At 41.8% G+C, this 25,653-nt stretch overlaps 1 protein-coding gene across 4 annotated transcripts in view; it reads right to left on the bottom strand.

Moving 5' to 3' along the window:
- The window catches only part of WDR7 (WD repeat domain 7), a 133,126-nt gene that overhangs the window by 79,102 nt on the left and 28,371 nt on the right, over positions 1-25,653 (bottom strand). For 2 of the 4 annotated variants that reach the window (XM_074857081.1, XM_074857082.1), the window contains exons 15-20: positions 19,885-20,654; positions 19,234-19,322; positions 15,794-15,883; positions 13,847-13,965; positions 12,660-12,783; positions 5,919-6,032 (exon numbers count right to left, since the gene is read on the bottom strand). In XM_074857081.1, the coding sequence (XP_074713182.1) occupies positions 5,919-6,032; positions 12,660-12,783; positions 13,847-13,965; positions 15,794-15,883; positions 19,234-19,322; positions 19,885-20,654 (1,306 nt within the window). The remainder of the gene's footprint in view (positions 1-5,918; positions 6,033-12,659; positions 12,784-13,846; positions 13,966-15,793; positions 15,884-19,233; positions 19,323-19,884; positions 20,655-25,653) is intronic. The other 2 variants (XM_074857084.1, XM_074857083.1) reach the window with 2 other exon arrangements.

Here is a 25,653-nt window from a genome sequence, read left to right as displayed (position 1 = left end):
TGCTTCCCACAGAGGACAAACATTTAACAACGCTGCAACACAAGCTAGAGCTTCACACCTAGCTATATCACCTTTAAGTAAATAATTTTGAATTTTTTATTCAAGTTTGCTAGCTTTTTCAGCCAAGGCACTTTTCTTTATTCTTCTAACTCTACGGTCATTTCAGAAGCATCAGTTATTTCTAACTCAATAGAACTGTGGTGTCTGAACGGCCCTTGCCCGGCTGAGGACGGACGCTGCAGCGCTCGGCGCACCCACAGCTCGCAGCTCTGCTCTACACTTCTCCGTTAATTAGAAGCCACCCCAGCAGCCCCCCAAAACAAACGGCTTCTCCTGAATTAGCGCGTCCTTAATGAGCACGTGTAGCACTGTCCCGGCGCTGACAGATGCCCTCAGACAGATGTCAAGCCCGTAACCCCTCACAGAGGGCACGGCTCTTAATGGCGTTTGCTGGGCGACATCTGCTTGGCTGGCAGATGCCCGTATCTGTTCAAACACACGCAGCTTTGTTGAAAAAGCCTGCGTTTTTACAGGAACTATGCTCCCTTAAAAAACAAACCCCAAAAAACGCCAGGATTTTACCTATAGCTTCATGCTTCCTTGTAGACCGCTAATTAGAAATTGTAGGAACCTAAATTCTCCATTAACTTGGTACACAACTATCAGACACATTTCTCAAGGTGTTTCAGAATTCCTGTTAGTACACACAAAAACTCCATTCGAAATAAACTTTCACATGTTAACTAACCATGTCTGAATTCACATTCCTTTTTAATTGTAACAGAAAAGACCAAGCGGCAGAGATGAGTCACAGTGTATTTTCTCTATTTTCTTAATTAGCATCTGAAAGGGATGAAGTTTGCTTTAGATGATAAGCCCTCACTCTTCTGGTGTTTTACACCACAGTCACTGCATGATATGGTAGATGGCTTCCCAATGAGTGATTAAACACAAATTAAAAGCTTCTTTGATCTCTCTATGGTGGGCTTCAGAGATACAAAAACGTATGTGACAGGTGCTCAGGTTCTGTCTAACCTACTTAAAAGAAACCCAGCGGGAACTTTGTCCAGAGACTGACTCTTTTGGCGCCCTTATTGTGCTGAACAGTGGGCCGCTGGCTTGTTCGCTGGGGATGGCAGATGGTTCCATTTGTTGTGCACCTCCACTCCACCCCAAACTTTCAGTGGGAGGCTGGCTGGTAACGGGAGGGACGCACCGGGCAGCGGCACCTGGTGCTCCCGCCTCAAAGAAGTCCAGCTCCAGCAGGAAGAAAGAGAATGAAGAGAAACCAAAGTAGCCCAGAAGCTCAATATACTATTAAAAACGTTAAAAAAGAAAACAAACCATAGTATATGATTTAACAGATGACTGTCCACAACTTCCAGTTCACAGTTTGTTGTAATATTTTCTTCTGTTATAGTGTAAGCCTTCAAGTAAAAAAAAATTGTAATAACACACAAAAAAATAATACATCACCTAGGAACTAATTTAAAGCTACTTCAAGTGGTTAGATGGTACCAAAATCAGGAAGTCTAGACAGCGTGGGTAAAGTAAGTGCTCCAAATATGAGAAAACACTGCAAGTTAAAAGTGTCTGCAAATGCACTGCATGTAGTGCTGCACTTCAACAGCAGTGACGGTGCCGTAAGCTACGAGAGGAATCTCCAGAAGCACAATCCCTGCCCTTACACCCTTGAGTCTTTCACACAGACAAATACTGCCACTGATTAAAGAGCTATTTTTAAGTTTAGAGTATGGGTTAATCCGGCAACATTTCTTGTTTCTGACTTTGCCAGTTAAAGGAACATTATTGCTGAAAAAAAATACTACTTGCTATGCACAAAAATAGATTTGTGAATACTGAAAGAAGAGATATAAAAGAGTAAATTTTCAAGTTGGCAAACATTTATCACTAGCATTCCCAGATTTTATTTTCCATATAAACTTTTGTCTGTGCACTACTATAACTGTTGGAACTCTCCCGTATCACAAATAATTGTGGCCGTACAACGCGCAAGTCGTACGTTAGCACGTGCTTGACTGAGGCTCAGTTTGGCTGCACGGCTAAACAAAGAGTATTTCGAAAGCCTCTACTTACTGCCTTGACCTGCTACAAGCCGTTGTCAAACAGGCCCTTCCCTCTGTGCAAGGGATCACCAAAGGAGGAGGAGAAGGCTGGCCGTTATTCCTTCCCGTCCTGTGGATAACGCGTCACGCCAGCACGCAGCAGAAAACAAACTGGACCAAACCACAACCCTCTCCCTGTAGCCAGAGCAGTCCCTGTCCCCTATCCCCCAGCTTTTGGGAGTGACAGATCCTCAGGAATGAACTGCATTTCAATTCCCCACTACCCCGACGCAGCAACTGACTGTGTGTTATCACAGCACTTCCTAAAATGATAAATATTTACGTTGGCTCAAGTAGAATTGAATGGAAATGTATCTGTTACTGTTTTCATTCACAGAAATACCAAACCAGAGTAATTGCTCCAGTCACAGTGTATTTAACCTTGCTACCTCTCAGGAGTGTTACCATTTTGCATGGAAGCCAGCTCAAGAGTTGTCAGTGCCACGCTTCTGCTCCGCGGGGCAGTGTTCCCTCCTAGGAGCAGGCACAAGAGCAGGCACACCAGTCCGTGCCTTGAATTTCCCACCCACCGACGTTTTGTTTTCCTATAGCTATTAAAACCCAAGTGTAATAAATCAATAAACTGTTTACTGTTCACTAGCAGACAGCAGATTTTATAATCAAACCAATGAGGGGACACAAAATCTGTTTGCAAAGGTCGGAACGACACTCCAAGGACATCTAACCCCTCTCCCCGAGAGCCCTGTGTCCTACCTAAAACTACTCCAATTCTCCCAGAATTGGAACAAAACCTCTAGGAGAGCTGCTCAGGCTTACACCCGCCTTGCACAGACACACCCCCCAGCAGGAGACGGGTGCAGGGGAATCCCAGCGTGTGCTTTCTCTTCCACCAAAGCCCTGCAGCAGCAGTTGGGCCAGGCCTGCTGCTGGGCAAAGCCCAGGTCCAGATTTAACAAACGTAAGCACAGAGGTATAATTCTGAAAGCCTTTTAGCTCTAAACTGAGGCAGTCTATATTTCTATATATTTTGCAGCTGAGGTGACCATACATGCCATTCAGAGTTCATGGAAGGGGGAAAAACTTTTAAAGAATTAGTATTTAGTTAGAACCAGGATTCATGCTTTGCAAGTGTCATCATCAATGCTCATGTGACCAAGGTTATCATGCAAAAAGTGATTGCCATGGAAAAATTCCACACCGTGCCACGCTGAAGAGGCTGGTGGTACTATCTAAGGTAGTAAAACAGATCGGAGCAAGCTCTTTGTGGCAAGAGTCACCTTTCACTGCACGTGGCACCCTCAGCAACGAGGGCTTCACTGAAACCCAGCGGCCCTGTCACAGCCACCAGCAGTACCCAACACACCCACAGGACGTGCCTGCAAGTCCCCAAACATCTACAGCTACCTGGGAATTAGTTAGAACTAAACTAATCCTAAACTTGCTACAAGTGTCTGTTGATCAGGTATAAGAACAATCCGTACAATACCCACGATAAATATCATATTATGACCCAGCACGTTACTTATTTCCCTTACTAAGGTAATGTTGCACAGCTCAGGGGCAAACACTTTGCAACCTCAAAGTTACTTCTTTGAAGTTCTTCATTTCCAGCCCAGCCCCACACAGTATATTCAGTGGATTTCTAAAGACAGCCTATTCATTCCATTATATAATTTCCTCTGTAAGTAAATAAATCCGTCAGGGTTGCAATGCAGTGCTGCCCCTTCCACAGCACCGGTGACATTCGACCCTTTATCCCTGTTACGTGCTCAGCCATGTCCTTGTTTAACTACCCCTAGAGATGCTGCTGCACCTGTGCTAAAACAGAAGGACAAATATCTGCGTTTCCAAATACATAACAGCACTATGTCGCTTTTTTCTTAAAGTATTTTGCTCTGCCTTTATTTACTGGAAAAATATATTTGCATTTCTAAATTAAAACTTAGATGCTATCTTGGAGCCTAAAGCTGACGTTGAAAATACAAATAGATTACAAATTTTAAAAAAATCTAAAATAAATTTTGAAAAAGCCAATTTACCATCATGACGAATTGCAAAATTTTCACCACTGAAGCCAGTAGATTTTATGCCCAACTAAGAAAAAAATGCTGTTGTCTACACGTGAATTATTTAAGCAAAACGTTTGTTCTATTTTCAGTTATCCAGAGAAGCCCTTTGGGCATTAAAGACAGCAACACATACCACTACTGTGCTGGGAGACTCCTCGTGCGTGTATTTTCAGAGCGTTCAAACCCAATTTTCTAAAGAACTCTGGTGTGTGTGTTTTTAAATGCTTAAGAGGCACTGTAGTGTATCACTGAAGTATCTTCCAGAAACAGGCTTCGGTGCTTTTCAGCCAGCTAAGCTAAAATGCTTTAATCTCTAAAAGGCCTGATGTGAAAGTGATCCTTTTAAAAAATTATTTGGATAAATGAAAGCATTTGGTGAATCTCAATTTGAACTGAAAAAAATCCTGTAGACCACTGCACACCAGCATTACTTTGTGCACTTAAATCAATAAATATTGGCCTTAGTAGGACCACTATAGAAAAAGCTGCATCATATTTTTAAGATAAGGTTACGTTTCAATTGTCTGAAAATGTCTTTTTTTAATTCTATCAACATAAAACTAATTGTATTCAATTGTAGACCAAAATTTCATCTTTACTCAGGATACCTTTTTAAAGCTCAACTGCTTTTAATAACAGAAACACTTTCTCTGTAAGTAAAATTGTTGCTACCAGACTCTAGCAATATGGTGGATAGCTTTCCAAAAACCTCAAAACTCAGTCTAGCACATTGCAAAAAAAAAAAAAGAGTCACATAATTTGGAGTTTACTCCATTAATGTGTCCGATCTTCAATCGTCCCTGTGGAAAGAACACAGGACATTGAAGGGGCAGAAAGCTGTTTGGATGCAACGCACCCTGGGCTATAATGCTCCTGCTAAAGCTTCCAGAAAAAGGGCCAGCGGGTCCCTAACAGATGGGGGGCTGAGGAGATGGTGTGTGTTCCTGAAGGAAACACTGCCCTGAGGTACACGCTGGGGAAACCTGTGTCCCAGGGCATGCCCAGCCCATTCATTAGTTGATTTTTAGGTTTTCTGGGGGTTCGTCCTCTATTCCCAAAATACACACTGTAATCACCCAAATTCCCAGCACGCTGATATTGAGCATGTAGGTATTTGTGACACTGCATAAATAAGCATGAAAAAAAGAATCAAAAGGTAATTGCTTATAATTAACTGCGTATTTTTGTATGGTCTGTCGTTTCAGAATATGCCTTGATGGACCACAACTCGTGACTTCACCTGCCCGTCTACAATGAACTAGAGGAACAGTAAAAAGCTGAGTATTGTAGAAATGAAATACACTTGAACTCTCTGTGCAACAAACTCGCAGCGTCTGCTTGTCGAAAAGAGAACCCAGTCCAGTCACGCAGGCCGACGGTAGCGCTCTTACATCGGACCTTTCTCCAAGGTAAAAAGTTTAAGGGATAACTATAAAGAATCATGTAAAGCCTTTATTCTTCAAGAACTACAAGCTAAACGTTGGTTGCGTGCAGACTTAAAAGCTCAGAACACATATATTAAAATATAGATAATGATTCAGAAGTAACACGGTAATATTGCCGTAGTTACAGTTAAGCCCATGTTTAGTTTTTGCCTACAGCTCTTTCCTACTGTTGGATAACTTCATTTCTTACACCACACAGTTCTTCATTGCATTTTGTTTTCTCATGAAAAACATGCTATTTGGCAGAAAGTGTTCCATCTCCTCTGCACAGTACCTAGTATGTCAAAAAATTACCCATTCCTTCCCCTGACGCTCACCTGCCGTGATGTCATCGTCAACCAGATCGTGCTCTTCTTCCTGAACTTTTGCTTCTGTTCCCAAGGAATCTGGGCTTGCACTACCAGTCTGAATGGCTTCCGTGGTTACTCCGGCTGAAAGGAACAATCGAACAGCCACAAAAGTCAGTGATTTTGGCAGAACACATCCTTAGATCAGGGCAAAAAAAAAGTAATTATGAATATGAACTCTATGAAACAGAGAGAAAGCAAAGAACAGCTATTTTCTGGTTTCCCTTCACACTGTATGCAGACTTTTCACAAACCTATCCTTTAAAAAAAAAATCTTTTTCCACATTCTAAATATCTCTTCTACATTTTTTTTCTTTTTTCTGCAGTCTTCTAGCATCATTAAAAATATTAGATACACATATTACAGACTAACAACTTATTTAGCCACAAAATACAGAGTTCCAGGAGAACTTCTCTTACATCTCCTCCCAATACTTCATCTCTCTTGCCACAAAAGGTGCCGTTTTTCCAGGCGACCTTCAGAATATATTCATCCAGGTGACTCATTCCACGTCCTTTGGGCTGGGAAGCATCTGATAGTTGCTGTTAGAAACTACACAGTGAGCACCAAACGATGCCACGTAACACCATGTGATTAAAGTTGTAATTCACCGGCTTACACTCTGCCCAGTTACAATCTTTAATTATTCCCTATACGAGCCTTACCACAATTCAATCAAGGTGTTATCAGAAGAAGTGTTCTGCTAAGGGTGAAAGAGTCCAGCCTCACAAATAGCCTTCACAAAGAGCCCGAGGGAAGCTGAACAGCAGACTGGAGGGATGCCCTGATAAGATTTCTTTCCTCCCAATACATCCTCTACATCAGTTCTGTACTATCAAAAATCTTATTTTATGAAGAGATTGCTGCTAGTCTTCTCCAAGCACATGAATGTGATTGATAAATAAAGACAATGGTATCATAATAAATCACAAGGGGGGAACGAATCTGTCAGCTGTGTACAACGAGGTTTGTCAGTCCACACCTGAACGCCCTTTAACTCTGTTAATGTTTCTGAACTGGTTTAAAAATGGCCCATTCTCATGAGTATCCCAGATTTTATTTTTTAAATTTTTAAATTTAAAATGCCGTGCTCACAGCAAGGAAATTACTTGTATCTTGTGATAACACAGTGATTTTGTCTGACAGCAATTTCTAACCTGATTCGGACACAACCTCTTTATAAAGAAACTCCTACCTTTTAATAACTTTCTGAATGTCCTTCCCATTGTGTCAACACCTATAAAAACCAGTGACAACAAATACACCAGACTGGACCACACTGCTGAGTCAACAGCACACCCCTTCATTAAGCACACTGGCACGGAGAGCCCCTGCAGTTCCAACTGCACAGGAACCTTCTTCAGGGCACTCCTCAAAAGGAGCTCCCCGTTCCGTCGCCGCAGCTCTCCGCGGGGTCTCCACCAGCGTCCGCGCAGACGCCGCGATCCCAGCACCACCTTGACAAAATACTCGTTGGCCTTCACCTTCAAGCCCCAACTATTTTCTAACACTTATTTGTGTATACCCACTGGAGTCAGCCAGTGTGCTGAGGGGCAGAGGGGAGGTTAGTTTTGAAGCATGGCTTTACGCTCTGCACCGTGGTTAGTACGAGCAGCTGCTAACCTCCGCAGGCGCAGCGAGTGGCTGGCTGTTCCCTAAACATCACTTCTGTAGTCTGAAAGTCGTTGATTTCTTTCCACGCCCAGAGAAGGGTGAAGAGTTTGCATGCCTTTTGAAAACTGTAGTATGGAGGCGCAGACCGAGGAGCTTTCAGCTCCTAGGGAGTATCTTCTGTGCTTCAACACCCAAGTCGGCAGAAGCCAAGGGGCTAGCAGGCCCTAAACGGTAGGTTTAGGCTGGGCCAAAATTCAAAGGCTTTGATTTATTTAGTTATTGCTTTACCTCTTTCCCTGCTTTCTAGCCCCGAGTTGCTGAAAAGAGGCTGATTTGCTGTATTAGGTGTGCTATGCCTTTCTACAGAGCTTACCAAGCCTAGTTACAACGCGATGGAAGGCAACGAGTGCCTTTGCATGAGTCAGAATCAACTGCACAGCATATAAAAAAAATTAGAAGAGTTTATTACAATTTTATACAATTAAAAATGTAAGTAAAAATCTATTTAAATCAGAATGATTAGACATTCCCCAAAAAACAGTGGATGGATAAGGCCAAAAGAAGAGAGTCATCATGCAGACATGTCAGGCAATAAGTTATCATTTCCTCTCCGTGAAGATCCAGTAAGAAGGAACATGTATTCCTTGACACAAGTGTTTCTACATCATTCACTAAATATCTTAGAAACACTTTTTAGAAGTGAACAGATCATAAACCTCTGAATGTATTAGAAATAAATCAGCCAACGTATTAGAAAATATTGGAAAATTAAGATGTATTCAACTTAAGCTGTTATTACAGTTTATTATTTACTGTGGCATCCTAAATTTGTTATTCATTTAATACATTAAAATATTGCAGCACAAAGTTGTTTGCCTTACTTCTTTGGGCTCTTTTAAGTCAAACCTTGCACCAGTAAGATGATCAACCACATACATAAACAGCAAAGTCTTTAGGGTCCAATCAAACTACCCTTACTCAATGAAAACTTCCAGTCAAATTGATGGAAGTTTAATTAAAGTTTTACTCAATTAATGTGGCTTTAAATAAAACTTTCTAGCAGAAATATAAGTCTACTAGAAATACATCCATAAAAACTGACAACAGCACGTTTGTTATTATAGACTTTCTGTATTTATTTTGCTTTCCAGAGATGGATTACTACTCGAAGCAGTTTAAAGCGAGACAATTTAAGGATATACATTTAAATTTCTTTAATTTTGTGCTGCCGCATGCAAGATTTCCACTTAAAAAAACCCAGGAATTCGATACAAACATTTACCTGCGCCAACTGGGTTTTCCCAAGGCGGGAAGCAAGAGTGCCCACCCTCCCTCTGCGGGCAGAGCGTGCCGCCAGCAGGTTCCTGCCCGCGTTAACTCCCCCCACACGCACCCATCGATCCCGGGCAGCTCCCAGCCGCCTCCGTCCGCAGCCCACATGCACACAGAGGCTGGGGTGAGCTAAGCTTTGGCTTCCCGTGAAGCCAGAGCAGCCATTTCTCTGTCTGTGGTAACATCACATATTTAAAAATCTATCCGTCCCTGCGGGGCTTGAGGGACAGACCCGCCACCAAGAGCTTGCAGCGTCCCACTGCAGAGCCCCAACACGACGCCTTCAGCGTTTTAAGAAAACATTACACTGGCCAAAGTAAAATAAACAAACTTATTCAGCAGAGGAATCCCTTTAAAAAGAGGATTTAATCTGAAGAATCTGTCTTGACACTGAAGGTTGCCCTTGCTTTAAAATAAGCAGGTAGGAAAAGACAGCAGCATTTTTACCTTTTTGAGCTTCACCTGACAACACGTCCTCGTGGCAAACGCCCCTCGGACCACGCAGCGTTTTAGAGACAACTGTACGCTGCGAAAATGAGGAGCAGACAAGGCCACGGCAAATATTTACAGTCGCATGACATAATTTTAGTAGGTACAAGAGGAAGCTTTGAAAGCTTCACTGTTTTCCTCCCTGTGGGAGCCTGAAAAATACCAACACCTGCAGCATCTCTCAGGCTTTAATTCACAGCGTCACTTATACAGCCATTCCATTTGATGTGGGGTCAACAAGCTGACACGCCAATTTTGGATTTGAAGGCCCAACTAAACCCGAGATTTATTGTTCCCCCGCCCAGGCGCTGCAAAACGAAGCCCGATGTGCCGAACACCTGAGCTGCAGCCGGCGGGCCGCGGCAGCCACACGTGAGCTGATCTGGGGGCAGCGGCGCGGGGCCGTTCGAGGTGGGCCCCGCAAAAGAGACAGTTAGATCTGCTGGGCTTTCTCCCTGCTCCTCCCCCTCCCCATCGACAGTGGGACGGCCATCTCTCTCGCATCAGTTAAAGATGATTAAAAGATAGCCCTGTGCACATTTGCCCGTCTTTCAAGTCTCCTGAAGGCAGTTTATCACAACGCTGGGAGACGTGCCAGGTGCTTGATCTCTACGAGAAAGGTCACGTCCCAAAATTGCTATTGGATCTGAGCACAAACAGGGAAAAAATTTCATCTCTGTTTGCTAGTGTTACATGCTTTATCCATTCAAGAGTCAATTAAATGCATATGACAATCTTACATCGGCAGCAAGCTTCTGTTAGTGACCACCACTTGCTTTAATTAAAACAAACATGTTAATGTATGAGAGAAGCACTGTTTCTACATCATGCACATAAGAACTATTTCAGAGTAATAACATATGCTGGACACAAAAACACGCTGATAATAATTTATGTCCCTCTATCAAAAGGCAAAACTGCGAGAAGCAGAAATTGAAGGGACCAAAGCAATATTTATCTTTCATATTTCTTCTCCTTATCTTTCTAGCACAAAACTGTACTTTTCAGAAGCCCACTGCACCCTAAATAATTCTTAGCCCCTTCAATTCCTCCCCAGACCTTTAAAAAAACATGTAATTTTTTTAATTATGTCTTACAATGTAACTAATACATACACTTTACCCACAACAGCAACATCTGTAGCTCCTTATTTTGTTTCTCCTTTCTGACAGTGTAATTATTCCTCCTCAGAGCACCAGCACCTTTGTGCACATTCACACAGACAATAACACGATTAAATGCCTTCTCATTCAGGAGAACCACAAACTCTGTAACCTTAACTCATAGTTTTCAACACTGTAAATATAAAAAAATCCCATCTGCTAGTCATGACCTGTTTGAAAGGTTTTCAGTATCAGTGCTTTCACACTCAGCTGATTTCTCTATTTTATGTTTTCTTCCTGTCTTTTAAAACTTTCTTGTTCTGATAGATAAGCACATCCTAATTTAATGTAAAACAAATGCTACGCTTTGATTTGCTAATGACTAACAGAGGCCAAAATACTGCTGCACGTGTACTGAATACTTGAGTTTTTTCCTTAAACCGGTCGGTCCCTGACTATTGCCATGAACACGCGTGCCACGCTTCTAACCCGAGCACAAACGTAAGCACAGGAGACAGAACAAAAGATTATGCACGTGCAAACCAGAACTGCATACTCTTCTCCAAAACTTTCAAATGTAGTTGTTTAAGTAACAAGGAGTAGCAGAAATAGCAAATTATTGAAGCTAATACAGATTACCTGTTGTTTACAAGTACATTAGAAAGAAGTTGGTTTTTTGGAAACGGTGAGCTGGCTAAAGCAGGCCCACGGAGTGGTTTATATACACGTCACCAAGACAATTACGTCCATAACCTTGCACCCAACAAGGTCATGCAGTATCACGCCAGAGAAAAGAAATCAGCAATCAACAGTTGCTATAGCAGCTACTCCTGAGAGTACAGCTGTATTCTACAAACTGAGTATAACTGACTGCAGAAGATCAATTAAAAAATACATCCTAATATACAAAATGGTGCAAATATCTATCACTATGAATTAAGGCTCTTCGGCACGTATATGCAACATACTTTCACTTATTATTTGCTGCTTGGCTCCACATCTAACTGTGCAACAACATCCCCGTAATGAGGCAAATGTTGCCAAAGACCTGACGAATCACGAGACTGTGCTAACACAGATGACATCGGGGAGAAGGAATTGGACAGAGAAACCCAGAAAGAGGAGTAAATGGTTCAAAGGAGTTGGCAATAGCCTGTGTAATCTTGCATTTCAAAAGACAAAGCTAAATTAGCTCTGGAGGCAAGCGTCAACAGCCAGCGGCCAAGAAAGGACTATGCAGAGGCCTGTATGAAATGACTGTTACACGTGTTTTAAAAGTTACCAGAGAGGTGAAAAGGGAACAGCTCATTCTTGGATGGGCTTCTGGCACAGTCACAGTGCAGTACACCTTGGCCTAACACCACAAGAGACCTTTTCTCTGTTGCTCCTGCACTACTCTTGGTCTCTGTAAAGTCAGATTAAGCTTCTAGTGCCCTAAAGCCCATTGACCTTTAATTTTAGATTTCTATGAATTTGATGAGAGAGGAGGAGACGGAGGAAACGTTCTACCTTTCAGTATGGAGGGAAGTACTGTGATCTGATGCTCATCTGCTTAACCACCACCATAAATGACTGCTTAACAAACCCTTGCTGAACTGGGCTGCCCTCTTCACCCGGCATCCCCTGGCAGCACTCGGTGTCCAGCAGTTGTGACACCCGACGGGGCAGGAGGAGCATCAACTGTCCAACAGGCACTGACGGACACACGCTGCGTGACCCTGCATTAGCTCCTTTCATACTCTTGGGATGCCAAAGGATCCATTTGTAACAATTTCTATAATTGTTATACATTCTTTGAATAAGAACGTCAGTGTTTTACCACTAGTACCTTGTAATTTTATCAGCCCTTTTCACAGCAGGTTTCTTCTCTGAAACTTCCATACTACAGGCCAGCCCCTCAACAGCAGGGACAGCCTTTGCAAGAGACCCTCCAACGCCGGTGAGGTGTTCTGAAGAATTCAAATTATCTGATCAACATTAATGACCTTAAGTGGTTTCATGGGTGTGAAATGACTTTGAAAATTCCAAGAAATTTTTCTACATAATGCTAGACATTTCCCCTAGAATTTTCCCCCAGACTAGTAGTACTGCTCATAGTTTTCTGTACAAAATGCCTTTTTTTCTTTTATCTAGCAACCGAGTCGTTTCCAGGTTCAACCCAGCATTACTTACGTGATATAACGCTGTCAATGTACTGTGGTAAATAAGGGGCCCACGCATCAATGGTTTCTTTCCGACCCGCCTGCTCGATTCTCCTCAGTTCCGCTAGCAGTAAGGCCTGGGCAGCTTCTCTTACCTGTAAAGCCAACAGGAACATCACACCAACTCAAATATCGAGCAGTATGCTTTCAGCATCATTTAGCATACTACGGAAGACTGAACAATGAAAGCAGAGGAAAATATACATAAAAAGGTTTCCCAAAGTTTTTTTTTAAAAAAAAAAAAACACCCTCTGGGATTTTACACCAATAAATACAAAATATTATCTTGTATTATTTGTCCCCCATTAATACCACCTGTTCCATCAGAAGAGTTCATAAACACACATTCATAAATACATTATTCTTGGTCTAAAAGCTTTAACACACAAGGAAGCAATTTAATCAAGGTAAAATAAAAAACTGTGGACAAATGGAATATAAATACGCTGACACCTAAGGATATCCATTAATTGGACTTCGGTTGCTTACAAATTTTAATGAGTTTCAAAGTAATTGCCCTCTCAGGAAGCCACCTCACAGTGTATCCTATATCACAAAAGAACAGGCAATCGGGTAGCAAAAAACTATATTCCCAGTTAAGTTACAGGACTGCTGAGGACCTCCAGTCTCCAAGCCAGCTCTGTCCCTCTCCTTTCCCACTGGGAAAGCTGCACAGTCAACAAATTTTTTGCCACAGCAGCACAGGTGTAGCGTTAAGGCCCACTAGTCATTTATCAAACAGCTGGGTGACAAACCATTTACTGGCCTCAGTATACATGCTCCAAAAAATAAGGCAACTCAGCATTCTCTTGAAAAATAGAGGGCAGTTTTTTTAATCCTAATAAGATTCTTAATGGAATCATGAAAGTTTTTAATCCAATAATTTCTTTAAAAAGGTATGTACAGCATCCAGAAGGTAAAAACCCCATATATATATTTAGACATGAAACTCCATATATATATATTTAGACATGATCAATTTTCCAACATTTTGACAGGTTAGCTGGAAAATTAACTTACTGAATCTGAAATAAAAACTGCAGGAACTGTGTGTCAGAAAAGAACGATATATTTTTGTATACTAAGGGAAAACGTGATCAGTAAAAGACAACATAAGCCCCCAAACCCCTAGCAGTACAAAATTACTACAGAAGTCACCTCCAAGCATCGATCCTGCCACCTGCGAGCCAGCATCTCCAGAAGAGGAGGTCGGAATTTATCCAGCCCCAGCAGGTCGGGGAGCATGACACAGTGCATAGCAGCGAGCTGGCTCCACCCTGGTAAAACATCACAACAGCAGGATTAACATCATCAACACTGCAGCAGTTTCAAGTTCAAAATGCCACCAAGTAAGTTTACATTGGCCACTGGCCTGGTACACAGCAGATCTCCAGGAGAAGGTGGGACAAAGAGGGAAAGAGAAAAAAGAAAAAGAGAACCAATTTTGCAGCAGAACAACAGAATTGTTTCGTCTGCGGTGGGAACCTGGGGCTCACCCCATCACGGGCTGCACCCCATCTTTTACTGATCCCAGCTGAGCTCAGGGCATGTGCTTTCCCTTCCGGGCAGGAAGGAGCCCTTCCAGGCAGGAATCATGCCTCGTGGGCTAGCTGGTCAGATCTCAAACACATGCAAGGGGGCAAACAAGGCAGCAGCAGGAGGTTGCCTCAAATCAGTCCTGATTAAACACAAATATCCCTCTTCTTCCCCAGCCCCTCTCACAGAGACTCCAGTATTTAGTCACATCCAGGGGTTTTAAGCTTGCAGCCTTAAGAATATACTCAGCACTCATACTAAATACAAAAGAAGTCTCTAAAAGTATTATGGCCCATTTTTTACTAAAGCATAGGCTGTGGTTCTGAGCTCAAGATTTAGAAGTCCTCTTCAAACCATAATTAGCATTACTTATGGTATTCCACAGCCTACGTGCAAGCGTGCTATCACTCAATGACAGAAAACTTAGCACATGAATTGCCTCTAGAAAGATTACAAAGAATTTTGTCCCATTTTAAAAGTTATACAAATACATACAAGCACACGTATGTCTATCCTTATCTTTCCACCTAAACTTTACTGCAACACACTTACCTCAGGTGCATTCGTACTACAAAGCTGCAATATTGTGTAGCTAAAACCAGTAAAGATAAGCATATCAAGCTCAAACAACACAGCTTGTAAAAAGGCTCATAAAGTACTCTATGCAAAAGAACTCTTCTACTGCTATGATCTCCATTGACTTGGGAAACTGGAGAAATACTTCAGGTGAGCATATAGATCTATATTTTTAGATTGTCAGCAATACTGAGCATTCAAATTTAAATATTTTAGCTAATAAAGCTCTTCATGGTGCTATAAGAAATTATGTCAATTTTTCCTTAAAGAAAAATGTATTAAAAAGAGGAATTCCCAATTTGAGAGCACTGTTTCTACTACTTGAGATGCATGAAAGCTGGAATTTATAGCTTAGTAATAAGGGCATAAAAACTCTGATTTAAAGCAACTTGCCGGCTGCGATGCAAGGGGTGTGTGTTTGTTTGGTTTTTGTGCCAATCTTTTAGGCAGAGAGACATTCTTCAAAATGTGGATAAATATTTGTTAGAAAAAATAAATCTTCCCCAACACAAACCCCAAATAGTTTAAATAAACACTTGAGTTTTCGTAAACACCACAAATAAAGTTTAAACAACACAGAACTGATTTAGTTTGTTTCATTTTAAAAGGAGCTTTACATTTGCAGTCCTTCAATTTGTAAGGTGGACTCCGGAGGGCTGGCACTCGCTGTCTGGGGAGCAGAAGGCCCATCCCATGCTCACCCCGAGGGCTCGAGTCGGGGCTGACCCCTCGCACCCGCGGCGGAGACGGGACGCGGCCCCGCGTGGAACACAGCGGTAGTTGAGAACTGAATTTACAGATGGTCCAAGACACACAAACTAGATCTGCTCACCCTCTACCAAGCATTAATGGTGAAGTATACAAAAACCCCTCATTGCTTCTCTTTTTGGCAAAGAAAAATTCCTACACAGATCAAATTAAAGTCACGTCATAACAATGATAAGGGACATTAGTTGAAAGTAAAAGACAAATAGAAAAGTGAGGAAAGAATACCTTCATTGACTAAGAAACAGGTATGTAAAGTAGGAGCAGTGTCAGAGCCAGAGTGACCAGCTTCAGTGCTAGAAGAAACAGCAGGAGCAACTTGCAGAGGAAAGAAGAAGAAATAAAGAGAAAAAAAAGAGGAAAGTGAGGAGAGCAGCTTCTGAAAAACAGATTAGTATCACTGAGGAATGAAAAACGAAACTAGAGAAAACTGTGATAATATTAAACTTAAAAAAAATTCTAGGTTTTACAAGAAGTGCAATGCCAGGGAGAGGAAGACATGCAACTGCAGAGAAACACAGATACACTAACAGAAACCTGCACGTTTTGAAAAGACAAAAATACCTGTAAATCAAGCGATTAAAACGTCTCTTCAGATTGCTAGATTTGGGTCGACAGCGTGGTTGCCTATGAACCTTAAAACCAGGAGTTTCACTGCTTCTTTTTGTGTTTTTCCCCACATTTAGATTTGGAATTTGCACTAGTCATTAATAACCCCAGAATTAACCCCTTTTAAACAACCTGGGCTGTCCCATCTGTCACTCTCGAACGGGACACAATGTATTACTGATGGCTAGTTTTCATACAGGTTCATTTTAAACCTGTCCTCATTCAAGTAATTTCAAACCTATAGCAAAGAAAGGACTAAGAATCTCAAGCAGAAGCATATGAAGCTACAGGCAAGCAAATATAGAAGAGCACAGCTCAAGCGTGTTACTCAAAGCAGAATCTGGGACGTTTATTTTGTCAACGGCATCATTTCTTGGTGCAAATGTAATTTAAAAGCAGTTCTAAACATTATGCTTCCACTAGTGCTTCAGGACTTAATATTACCACATGAAAAGATGCGCAGCCCTTATGGCATACACATGCTACAACCCGGGGTCAAGGTGGGGCTTTAGAGGTCACTATCTGACACGTCCTTCCTATAGGGAAATTACCATATGTCATGCACAAGCATCTTCAAATTAATCCCCCTCTCTTATTCCGTTGCAGAACAACAATGGGTTCAAGCTCCTGAACCGATTAAGCATTGTCTTCTGAATGCTCTGTTTGCTTTTCACCCAGTGAGCTTCTCCTGCCACCGTGGGACATCTGCATCAAAACTGCTTTTTCCGTCCTCTCCACACAAACGCATCGCGGCGGCACGTGTGCGGTGACAGGACGACTAGAGGAAATCACTCCAGGACAGCAAAGCCTAGCTTCAGTGGATGTATTGAAAAAAGCTATTTTCTGAAAAGGATTGCCTGTAAAAACGCAAACCCACTCCGTCCTGGAGCTAAAGTCTTACTCTGACGTTTCTTTTTTGCCTCGTTTTGTTGTAGTTGTTTGCTCCCTTCCAACGTCAGTGATTACAACAACCACTGTAATGGAGGCAGCTGGCCACCTCATAAAGTGCATTAATTGTATCTCTAATAGTAGCACCAGAAATTTCTGAGTAGCAAGATACTGCAAGTAGTGCACAACAGGATGTAAAGGTAAGCACTGAGGAAACTTCAGACCTAGGAGTACCACTTACCCCATTTTCCCCCAAGAGCAGCAAGACATGCCACCAGACACCAAAAAAGATGTCCATTTAGGAACAGGAGTATTTTTCTATATTTTTGACAGCACACAATTTCATTTTTATCAATTGTTTCTCATGAGCTTATAAATATTTCCAGGGGAAAACTAAATAATACTAAAGTATGCCCATCCCCCAAATTAGCAAAGCTGTTTCAAAAGAAAAGTTACATAGCTGTCATTGAGGAAGGAAAACCCATAAGGGAACTTATCTTTAAAAACAAACCACAGACCCTCTCTGTGATAAAAATGTTTTTTCTCACATCGCCATATAGATAGACACCATCTCAGAAACCCTGACCTTTCAAACAATTATCTATCAAAGAGGAAAAGTAAATGGCTGTAAAAAAAAAAATTAAAAAAAGAAACCAAAGAAGCCTCACATGTTGACACAAGAGTCCTGATTTTTTTATTTCTGCTTTTTGTTACTGATCTTTACTTTGCTATATATGTAGCACCCTTGATGCACAAAAAAACCCCTTGATGCTCCTGAAACTGATTTTCCCTTTTCAACCAAAGATCACAGTAAAATAATATTTATATTTAGGAAAAGAATAAACAGACACAAATGTTGCTGATGGGCAAGTTTCCTCCTCAGATATAAACATGCCCTTTTTTGCACGAGTAAAGAAAAATCACACAGTTGATGCACTTATGCTTAATGCTGTGCTTACTAGCTCTCTAATACAAGAGCAGTTGTGCAGTTTAAAGATATATTTAAAGATGTTCATTAGTCTTTAATGTACATCTAAAGATTGTACATTTTGGTGAATACCACAGTGACAGAATATTTGTATTCTGCAAAATGCAATCATTGCACAAATTGCAAGTTTCTCTATATTCATATAGCTTGAAAAGACAAAGTTCTAATAGTTAAAAGTTAAGAAGATAATTTCAATTTTGAAAGGAAACTTCAAATAAATCCGGAAGGATATCTGCTTTATAGATTAAGGCTATCTGCTTTATAGATTAAAACCCCCCAAATGAACACATTATGGAAAAAGAGAGAAAAACCTTTCCTCTCCTGCCCTGTGTACATGGAGGCAGCTGGGCTCACACACCCCCAGCTCTCACCCCACAGTTCACTTGCTCCTCGCTCCTGAGCTCGAGGCACAATTGGCCACATCACGGTGGTTTACATTTATGTTCTTTTTAGCATTAAGAGCAGCAGCTCATTTGCCCCATCAAACAGCAGCTCGCACCCCAAGGGGGAGGAAGGTGCCTCCTCCACCTCTCCAGTCCCAGCAGGGCTGTTTCCGAGAGCTCCTGCTGCCCGGAGGAAGCTCTAGTCTCCACTGCTCAGGGGAAAATTCACCACTGATCTTGTGTACGCCCTTCTCTTACACCAGAGGTTGTTCCACTTCCTGCACCTGGCCATTACACCCACGAAAGGACAGAACCAACGCAGACTACTGAAGGATCCTTCGGTATCATCCACTGCCATCTTTCATAACTGCAGCGGTGGTAGAAATAGCATGAAAATAATTTCTTCCTCCTTCATAAAAAGGAGAGGAAATGTCTACATACTGCTTAGATGTATTTACCTTTATGCTTCAGTTTATAACATACATAAACATTCTCGTGTTACACCGTATAGCCCTTAGCTACAGCTTTTAAACCTCTTATTATCACCTCAACACCAGAATGTTTGGCAGCACCTAAAATACACAAAAATTGTCAGGGAATGGCTTCATGACAGTATCAGCATCCTATATTGATTCTTGAAAAGGTCTTAAGTCATTAAAGTTTTCATCTAGAACGTTACACTACATTTTCCTCCCATGTAGAAGCTAGCAATATTTTTATCACTTGATAGTGAGGTGATAACTTCAGTGTCAAGAGCTGAAATGACATATCAAATTGTTCCAAAGCAAGTGATTTTTTACCTTGCTTAATTTGTCCTTGGGCTGCATGACTTGAAATCGAAGGGGGTGCCTTCACTTTTGACATCTCAGGAGTGCCTGGCCTAGGCGGCCTAAACACAAAATATACACGAAGGGGGAGAAGAGGATAGGGGAACAGATGACAAAGGAAAAAAAAAAGAACAGATTAAAGATATTGTGACTGAACAAACTGAAGAGCAACTCTATAAAAAGCAGTTGATTAGACACAAAAACTGTATCTCATTCACAATTCCTAGGAAAGGTTATTTTTTGGTGATAAAAAGTTCACCTGTATGTTTTGATTTATTTAGAACTTGACCTACCCTTTATAAAAACTCTTTAAAAACAACAAGCACTAAAAAGGAGGACAAAAACTGCCTCTCAGACCTACGGGTGCATACGTTCATACAAGTCCATGTTCTACTAGCGGTGTAAGTCACGTAGCTCCATTCAAAGCAGTAAGAGTTCTCCTGGCATAAAGAAATACTACATTCAAGAAAGAGGAACTACAGACAGCTCCATCTAGGTACCAAAGGTTTTCATGGCCATTTCATACATCAAACCCCACAGTAAAACTAAACAAAATAAAATGCTGTATTAAAATAGAGACTCTGAAAGCAAGCTCTCACAACTTCAAGTGAATATCTGCCGTACCTTGTCGGCCCTTTCTTCATGTGGTCTCCGATGAAAGTTGCGTTGGTCATGCTCATCAGCGTGTTGGCCAACGAGATGACGGAGAGGAGGTGCTGAGTGGTGACGGCACGCGACACACCGTACGTCCCCTTTCCGAGCCCTTCCGTGATGGACATTTTCCTTCCCAACTCCACACCATCGTAGGATGGTTTGCCCACAGGCTGATTGTAGCCAGGAAGCATCAGGGACATGTGGCCTCCTCTAGAGAGAAGGCCGAAGGACACCGAACAGTGTGGCTTAAGCATCCCAAGGCGATCAAGGCAAAGCTCATCTAGAACAGAATTCAGGCCCCAGGCATGAAGACAGGACATAAAAAGCTTTGCTGTATCCATGGTGAGATTATATTCTAATAGAGTTAATGGTTTAGATTTGCTAGAGCGATATTCTGGGTCACCGTCTTCTCTCCTCTGTCTTACCAATTCTTCATCCTCATCATCATCATCAAGAAGATGCTCTTTTATATTCTCTTTGATTGTTTCCTTGACCTGCTGGAAGAGGACAGCTGCTCGTTTACCAGTCAAAAAGGAGCCTCCTTTGTCAGAGCCACCAGAGGCTTTCTGTAAATTCTCCGGAGAAATGAGTGCAGTGTTGGGTCGGGAGGCCTCCTCGGTCAGCAGCTGAATTATCAGGGCTTCTACGTCAAAGAAGAGCACGTGTACATCTGGATCTGTTAGGTTAGTCTTTATAGCTTGAACCATCAGGGAGTTATGGGAATATTTGGGTAAATTCCCCTGAAAAAAGAAAAAAAAAGTTATCCAACTGAAATTTCAGATTTTTTTAACACTTTTCACAAAACTAATTCATAGATTTAGGAAGCTGTGGATGATCAAAGTTTGAAAACTCACATGGGTATAAAACATGTCATGATAAACATTATGAAAACATCAGTGAAGAATTTTACAGCACTTCACAACATCAGGCATGTCAGACTGGTGATCAAGTGTTACACTCCTAAAATACAGAAGTTTCACTTACAGAAGTTTATCAGAGCTCTCTAGATAAGACAGAATGTCACATTTCTTTCTCATCAATTCTAAAAGATAATAGTTATACTCCAAGGAACAATAAAATGTCAATATTTTGTTATTAAAACACATTAAATATTTCATATTTGTTTACTGAAATATAGCTTCAGTTTATGCCACTGAAAAATAAGCTACTAATAAATTTGTCCAGGTATGCAATTAGTGTGTCACTTGTTCACTCCACTGCTTAAGTCCATCTTCTTCCTCCTTCCCTTCCTCACAAGGAAAAAAAAAACCAACCCACACACCACAGAGAAAGAAAGTTAAAATACTACGGGATAAAAGGTGAAAAAAGTCAGAAAAGGAGATTGGACAAAAGAACATTAACCGAAGTTTTTAAGTATTGTGAGAACTTCATTTTCTCCGTAACCAACACAAAATTATGCTCAAGTACAGTTTTTCCTCAAACAAGTGAAAGAGAGAATCTCTGAACAGAAATAAACTCTGTTCAAATGTAAGTAAAATATTCTTTTTCCTCGTTTACAATTTAATTAACAGCCAGAAAGACATAAGGTTGAATATTCAGGTCTGATGCACAGAATTACAGAGTCAGAGCAGGAAAAGCCGGCAGAGGCAGCAGTTCCCGGGCTCAGTGAAGCACTCCCGACGCTTGTGTAGTCACTGCCCAAGTTAAACCCTGGGCTCAGCTCACAGCGAAGTCTCAGGGAGCCCATAAAAACCACCACCCTACGCAAGTCTAAGAAAAACTGCAGGAGAAATGGCATCTTTGCCACAACTGATACAGGCTGAATGGCTTGTCCAGAAAACAGCAGCCTTCACCAAAAGTAGAATTAACCCCAAAGTTAAAGCAATACTGTCAAGGCTCTTATGCCTTTTCTCATCTCTAACTCAACAGCCTTAACATTAACTTTGAGGTTGGTAGTCACTAAAATTTCTGTTCTCTGGGGTCTTTTTTAAACCCCAAAAGCACATTTTACAGCAGGATAGTTATTTAGAAATTATCAAGGCTTGCAGTTTTTATGTATACACTGTATATATATTTACAAACAGGTGTATGCACGTGTACACACACACACTGTGAATAGACACAGACTATACAAATAACTCACACACGCTCTATATATCCTGCAAAAGTTTGAGCATTCTGTATAAATACAGCGATTCCCAGTGGGTTTTTCCCTATTCTCTAGACATCCTTCCTTCTCTGACAGAGGCAATGCACGCACCTTCCGAAGCCTGGAATACCCCGGCTCACGGCGGGGGGTCACCACTGAAAATCTGCTGAGCTGTAAAATGACATTATTTCTACCAACACCCAGTATCTTGCATTTTTCAACCCTTTTCATTCTACTTCTGAACACTAACAAATGTATTTATCACTAGGAATCACAGCGACAGATGTGTGTTCTATTTACCATCTTACAGTTGGGAAACTGCACGTGCATATGTACCATTTATTTTCTCTCAAGGACTTTTTTCAAGACAGTAAGCACTTCGAGTCCTACAACCACTTGGCTGCTTTCAGTTTTGTACAAATATCATAGCACTTGTTTGAAAACTGAAGTGATTTTTATATATTCCTTTTCCATTATAGCTGTAAAGATCCCCAAAATGCTGTTGGCATGGAAGAATATAATATCCACCACATCACGTTCAATTACTGTTCCAGTGGATGAACCTGGCTTTGAAATAAGTGTATTATTTTAATTCTCAAGGTTCTCACTCACACTGATTTGTCTCTCCCAAAGCACTCTGCTTTTTCTGTGGCTATTCGTTACTGTATATCCCTGAAGAGTGAAAGATTGCTTTTCATAGTAAAAAACTTTCCTCTGAAAAACTGCCCTTTCCAAAGTTTTACATCAGCTTTATGTTTGGAAACTGATCTGTCCCAAAGAGGCTCCAGTAGCCTGACCTGCCGTCGAGAGCAGCTGCTGATCCAGCTGCAGGTTCTTCACCATTCCCTTCTCACTGCCACTTTGGAGGAACTCAGGAGTAACCTCTCCCTTTGACTGGCTCGTGGCAAGAGGCCCAGGGGAAAAAAACAGAGTAAGAAACCACTCCTGTAATGCTGTCTAAACAGAATATGCACAAAGGGTGTTTCTCTAAAGCAACCCAGTGTATTAGTCTGATTTGTTATTGTAATCTTCATTTTTCTACCACAGTAAATACTTCAATTTGCAGACTCTTGATTTAAGGCTGCTAATATTTCGCTTCGTTAGAATGAATACCCGTGTATATTTTAGTGCGTGGTGTTGCAGTGGAGGAGAGCAAGTATAGTTATTGGTTTGCTTGCTGCACACACTAGTTCCTGCTCACGTTCAGAGGATGATGCTCAAGAAATGCACCTAAATATTTTACAGCATTCCAACACACTCGTTTTGTAACAAACAAGCCAGATACAAAAGCACACATGCACGCAGTGCAATATTCAAAACATACAAAAGCCTCTCCAACAACGAAACGCAGACCCGGCAAAATCTTCAATACCATCTGCTGTTCCTCTAGATTCAGATCATTTTTAATTTCTGTCTTTCCTCAAGTTAAAATCCATTTCACTTATGTAACAAGGTGAAGGCACTGCCAGAAGGAAAATTCACATCTGGTCACAGGGATTATGAAAGAAAAATTAAACGGAGACCATCCTCCTCACTCCCTGCTCTTACGTTTCTTGGGCCTAACGTGATCAGCCCTGCAGCACACAGCCACGTTCTGCTCCTTGCCCCGGGGTCAGCTCGGAGAATGAATACACTGTGCTTAGTAAAGAGATTTGCCATGAGAAGCAAATAGTGGATAATTTAGACCAGAATAGAAATAATGAAATGTCAATAAATATTGTTCTATAGTGTACTGATTTAGTCACGTGTTCCTTATTTATTTTTAAGAAAATTAGGTATTTTCTCAGAATGTAATACAGATAACTTCTTATTAAGTGGTCTCTGGTAACGGTCCCAATGGTAAAATGAAAAGCAACGCTCTAACCCAAACGTTTGCTCGACTAACGACCGCTGACCTGCGGTACAGCTCACGCTTTGCACTCCCAGCCTGCGGGGCAGCGGCAGGGTGGTGGTGGTGGTGGAAGGAAGGTGCTCTGAGTGCTGGATCCTTCCCGGGGAACAGGGCGCTGGGTGCCCGCGGGCAGAGCGGTGCTGCGCTCTGCTGGCCACCGCCCGGCTGCCGGCAAAAGCCAAAGGAAACCAAAGGCCAGAACACGGGCCCTTCCGCTCTGGACTCGGGTGACGTTTCTGAGCGGCATCGATGGACTGAACACATCCAACACCCGTCTACTCCCACAGGGCTGAGGAAAAAACGTGTGCCAAGCGGTAGAGTACTGGAATCCCTGCTGGGAGCGAAGGGAAGCGGGTCACAACCAGAGGGAAGGCTGGTGGCCCTCCCGCCCCAGCCCTGCCCAAAGCAGCAGCCACCACAGCCGGTTGCTCAGGGCAAGGAAAGCCTCTCACACCCTTCCCTAATACCCAACTCAAAGGATACTCTTCCCAGTCTCCTTCAAGGCAATTTTGCACTGCCTTCTATTAATCTTTAACAGAAAGATAAAAATTTAAAAGTCAGGGCTCATACTCCTTCTGTGACAAAGTTCACAGAACCCTCACAAGATCAGGACTCACCTCTTCTCTGTATTTGGCCCACACAAAAACGCACGATGCCCAAGAGGAAGCTCTTCCTTCGCGCTCTGCTCCCAGCATCTGCACTGACACGCCACTGAGCCCACCAGCTAAACTGCCATCGACAATTAAGCCTGTTTCTAAAATTCCCCGTTTGCTTTTTTGCTCCATCTCTACCACCTCTGCAACGTGATGCTGTTCGCTGCCTGCTAGTCTTCGCAACGGGCAGTCCAAATCCATCAGACTGAGTAATAATTAGGCACATTAAAATTAACAGGATACTCAGAACTCTCGCACCATTCTATCCCCCATACTGAAGTTCCTTAAATTTTTTTTTTTTACACTGTACTAGCTTTTCTTGGGATACGTGCCATATTGTGCTCTATTTGCTCTTCAGAATAATAAAGTTAATGCTAAAAATGTCAAAATTAACTCTTTATACAATTTACAACCCCGGTTATTTCTTATTGCAAGATAGCAATTCAGAAGGGAGCTCATTACTAGTTGTTAAAAAAGAAACTTCCCCACACCTCAAAATATTTAAGGTGCTTCCAGTTTGTGTGATAATAACCAGGACAGAGAAAAATCCTCCCCTGACAGCAGAGGCCAACGTGCAGGCTCACTCTAACACTGAGCCACTCTTATCATCATGGTATTATCAGAGGTCTGCTTGCCAGAGGTGGCGACAGGAGCATTTCCTTGTAGCTCAGGTTGGTAAGTAGCCTGCTGTTGTGCTCAGGAGCAGCCCTAGAAACTCTAATTTTGGGTCTAAAGGAACACACGTGAACATGCCATGCTCCCTCCCTCCATAGACATACAGCGCTCAGGAAGGACTTAATGAACACCTCTAACAAGTTACTACAGACAGCTCCATTTGAATTCATTGCTTGAATCATAAAACATAAGTTAAAAAGTCCTTAAACATTAAGCATCAAAATATTTAGGAATCAACTAAGCCTATTAATATCTTCTACCATTAAACACTTCAAATCTTTCACAAACTGTAATTAATTTTCAGCGTTTAAGTCACTTTGGCTCCATTTATATCTATTTGTACATATATTTCAGTAATACTTTTTCTGAACTGTCCCACAGCAACAATTACCAAAATAAAATCAAGCTCT

The sequence above is a fragment of the Strix uralensis genome, chromosome Z (assembly GCF_047716275.1).
Source record: "Strix uralensis isolate ZFMK-TIS-50842 chromosome Z, bStrUra1, whole genome shotgun sequence".
NCBI classification, from domain to species: Eukaryota; Metazoa; Chordata; class Aves; order Strigiformes; family Strigidae; genus Strix; species Strix uralensis.
Note: the sequence above shows the minus strand (reverse complement) of the source record. Positions and strands in the feature narration are given on the sequence as shown.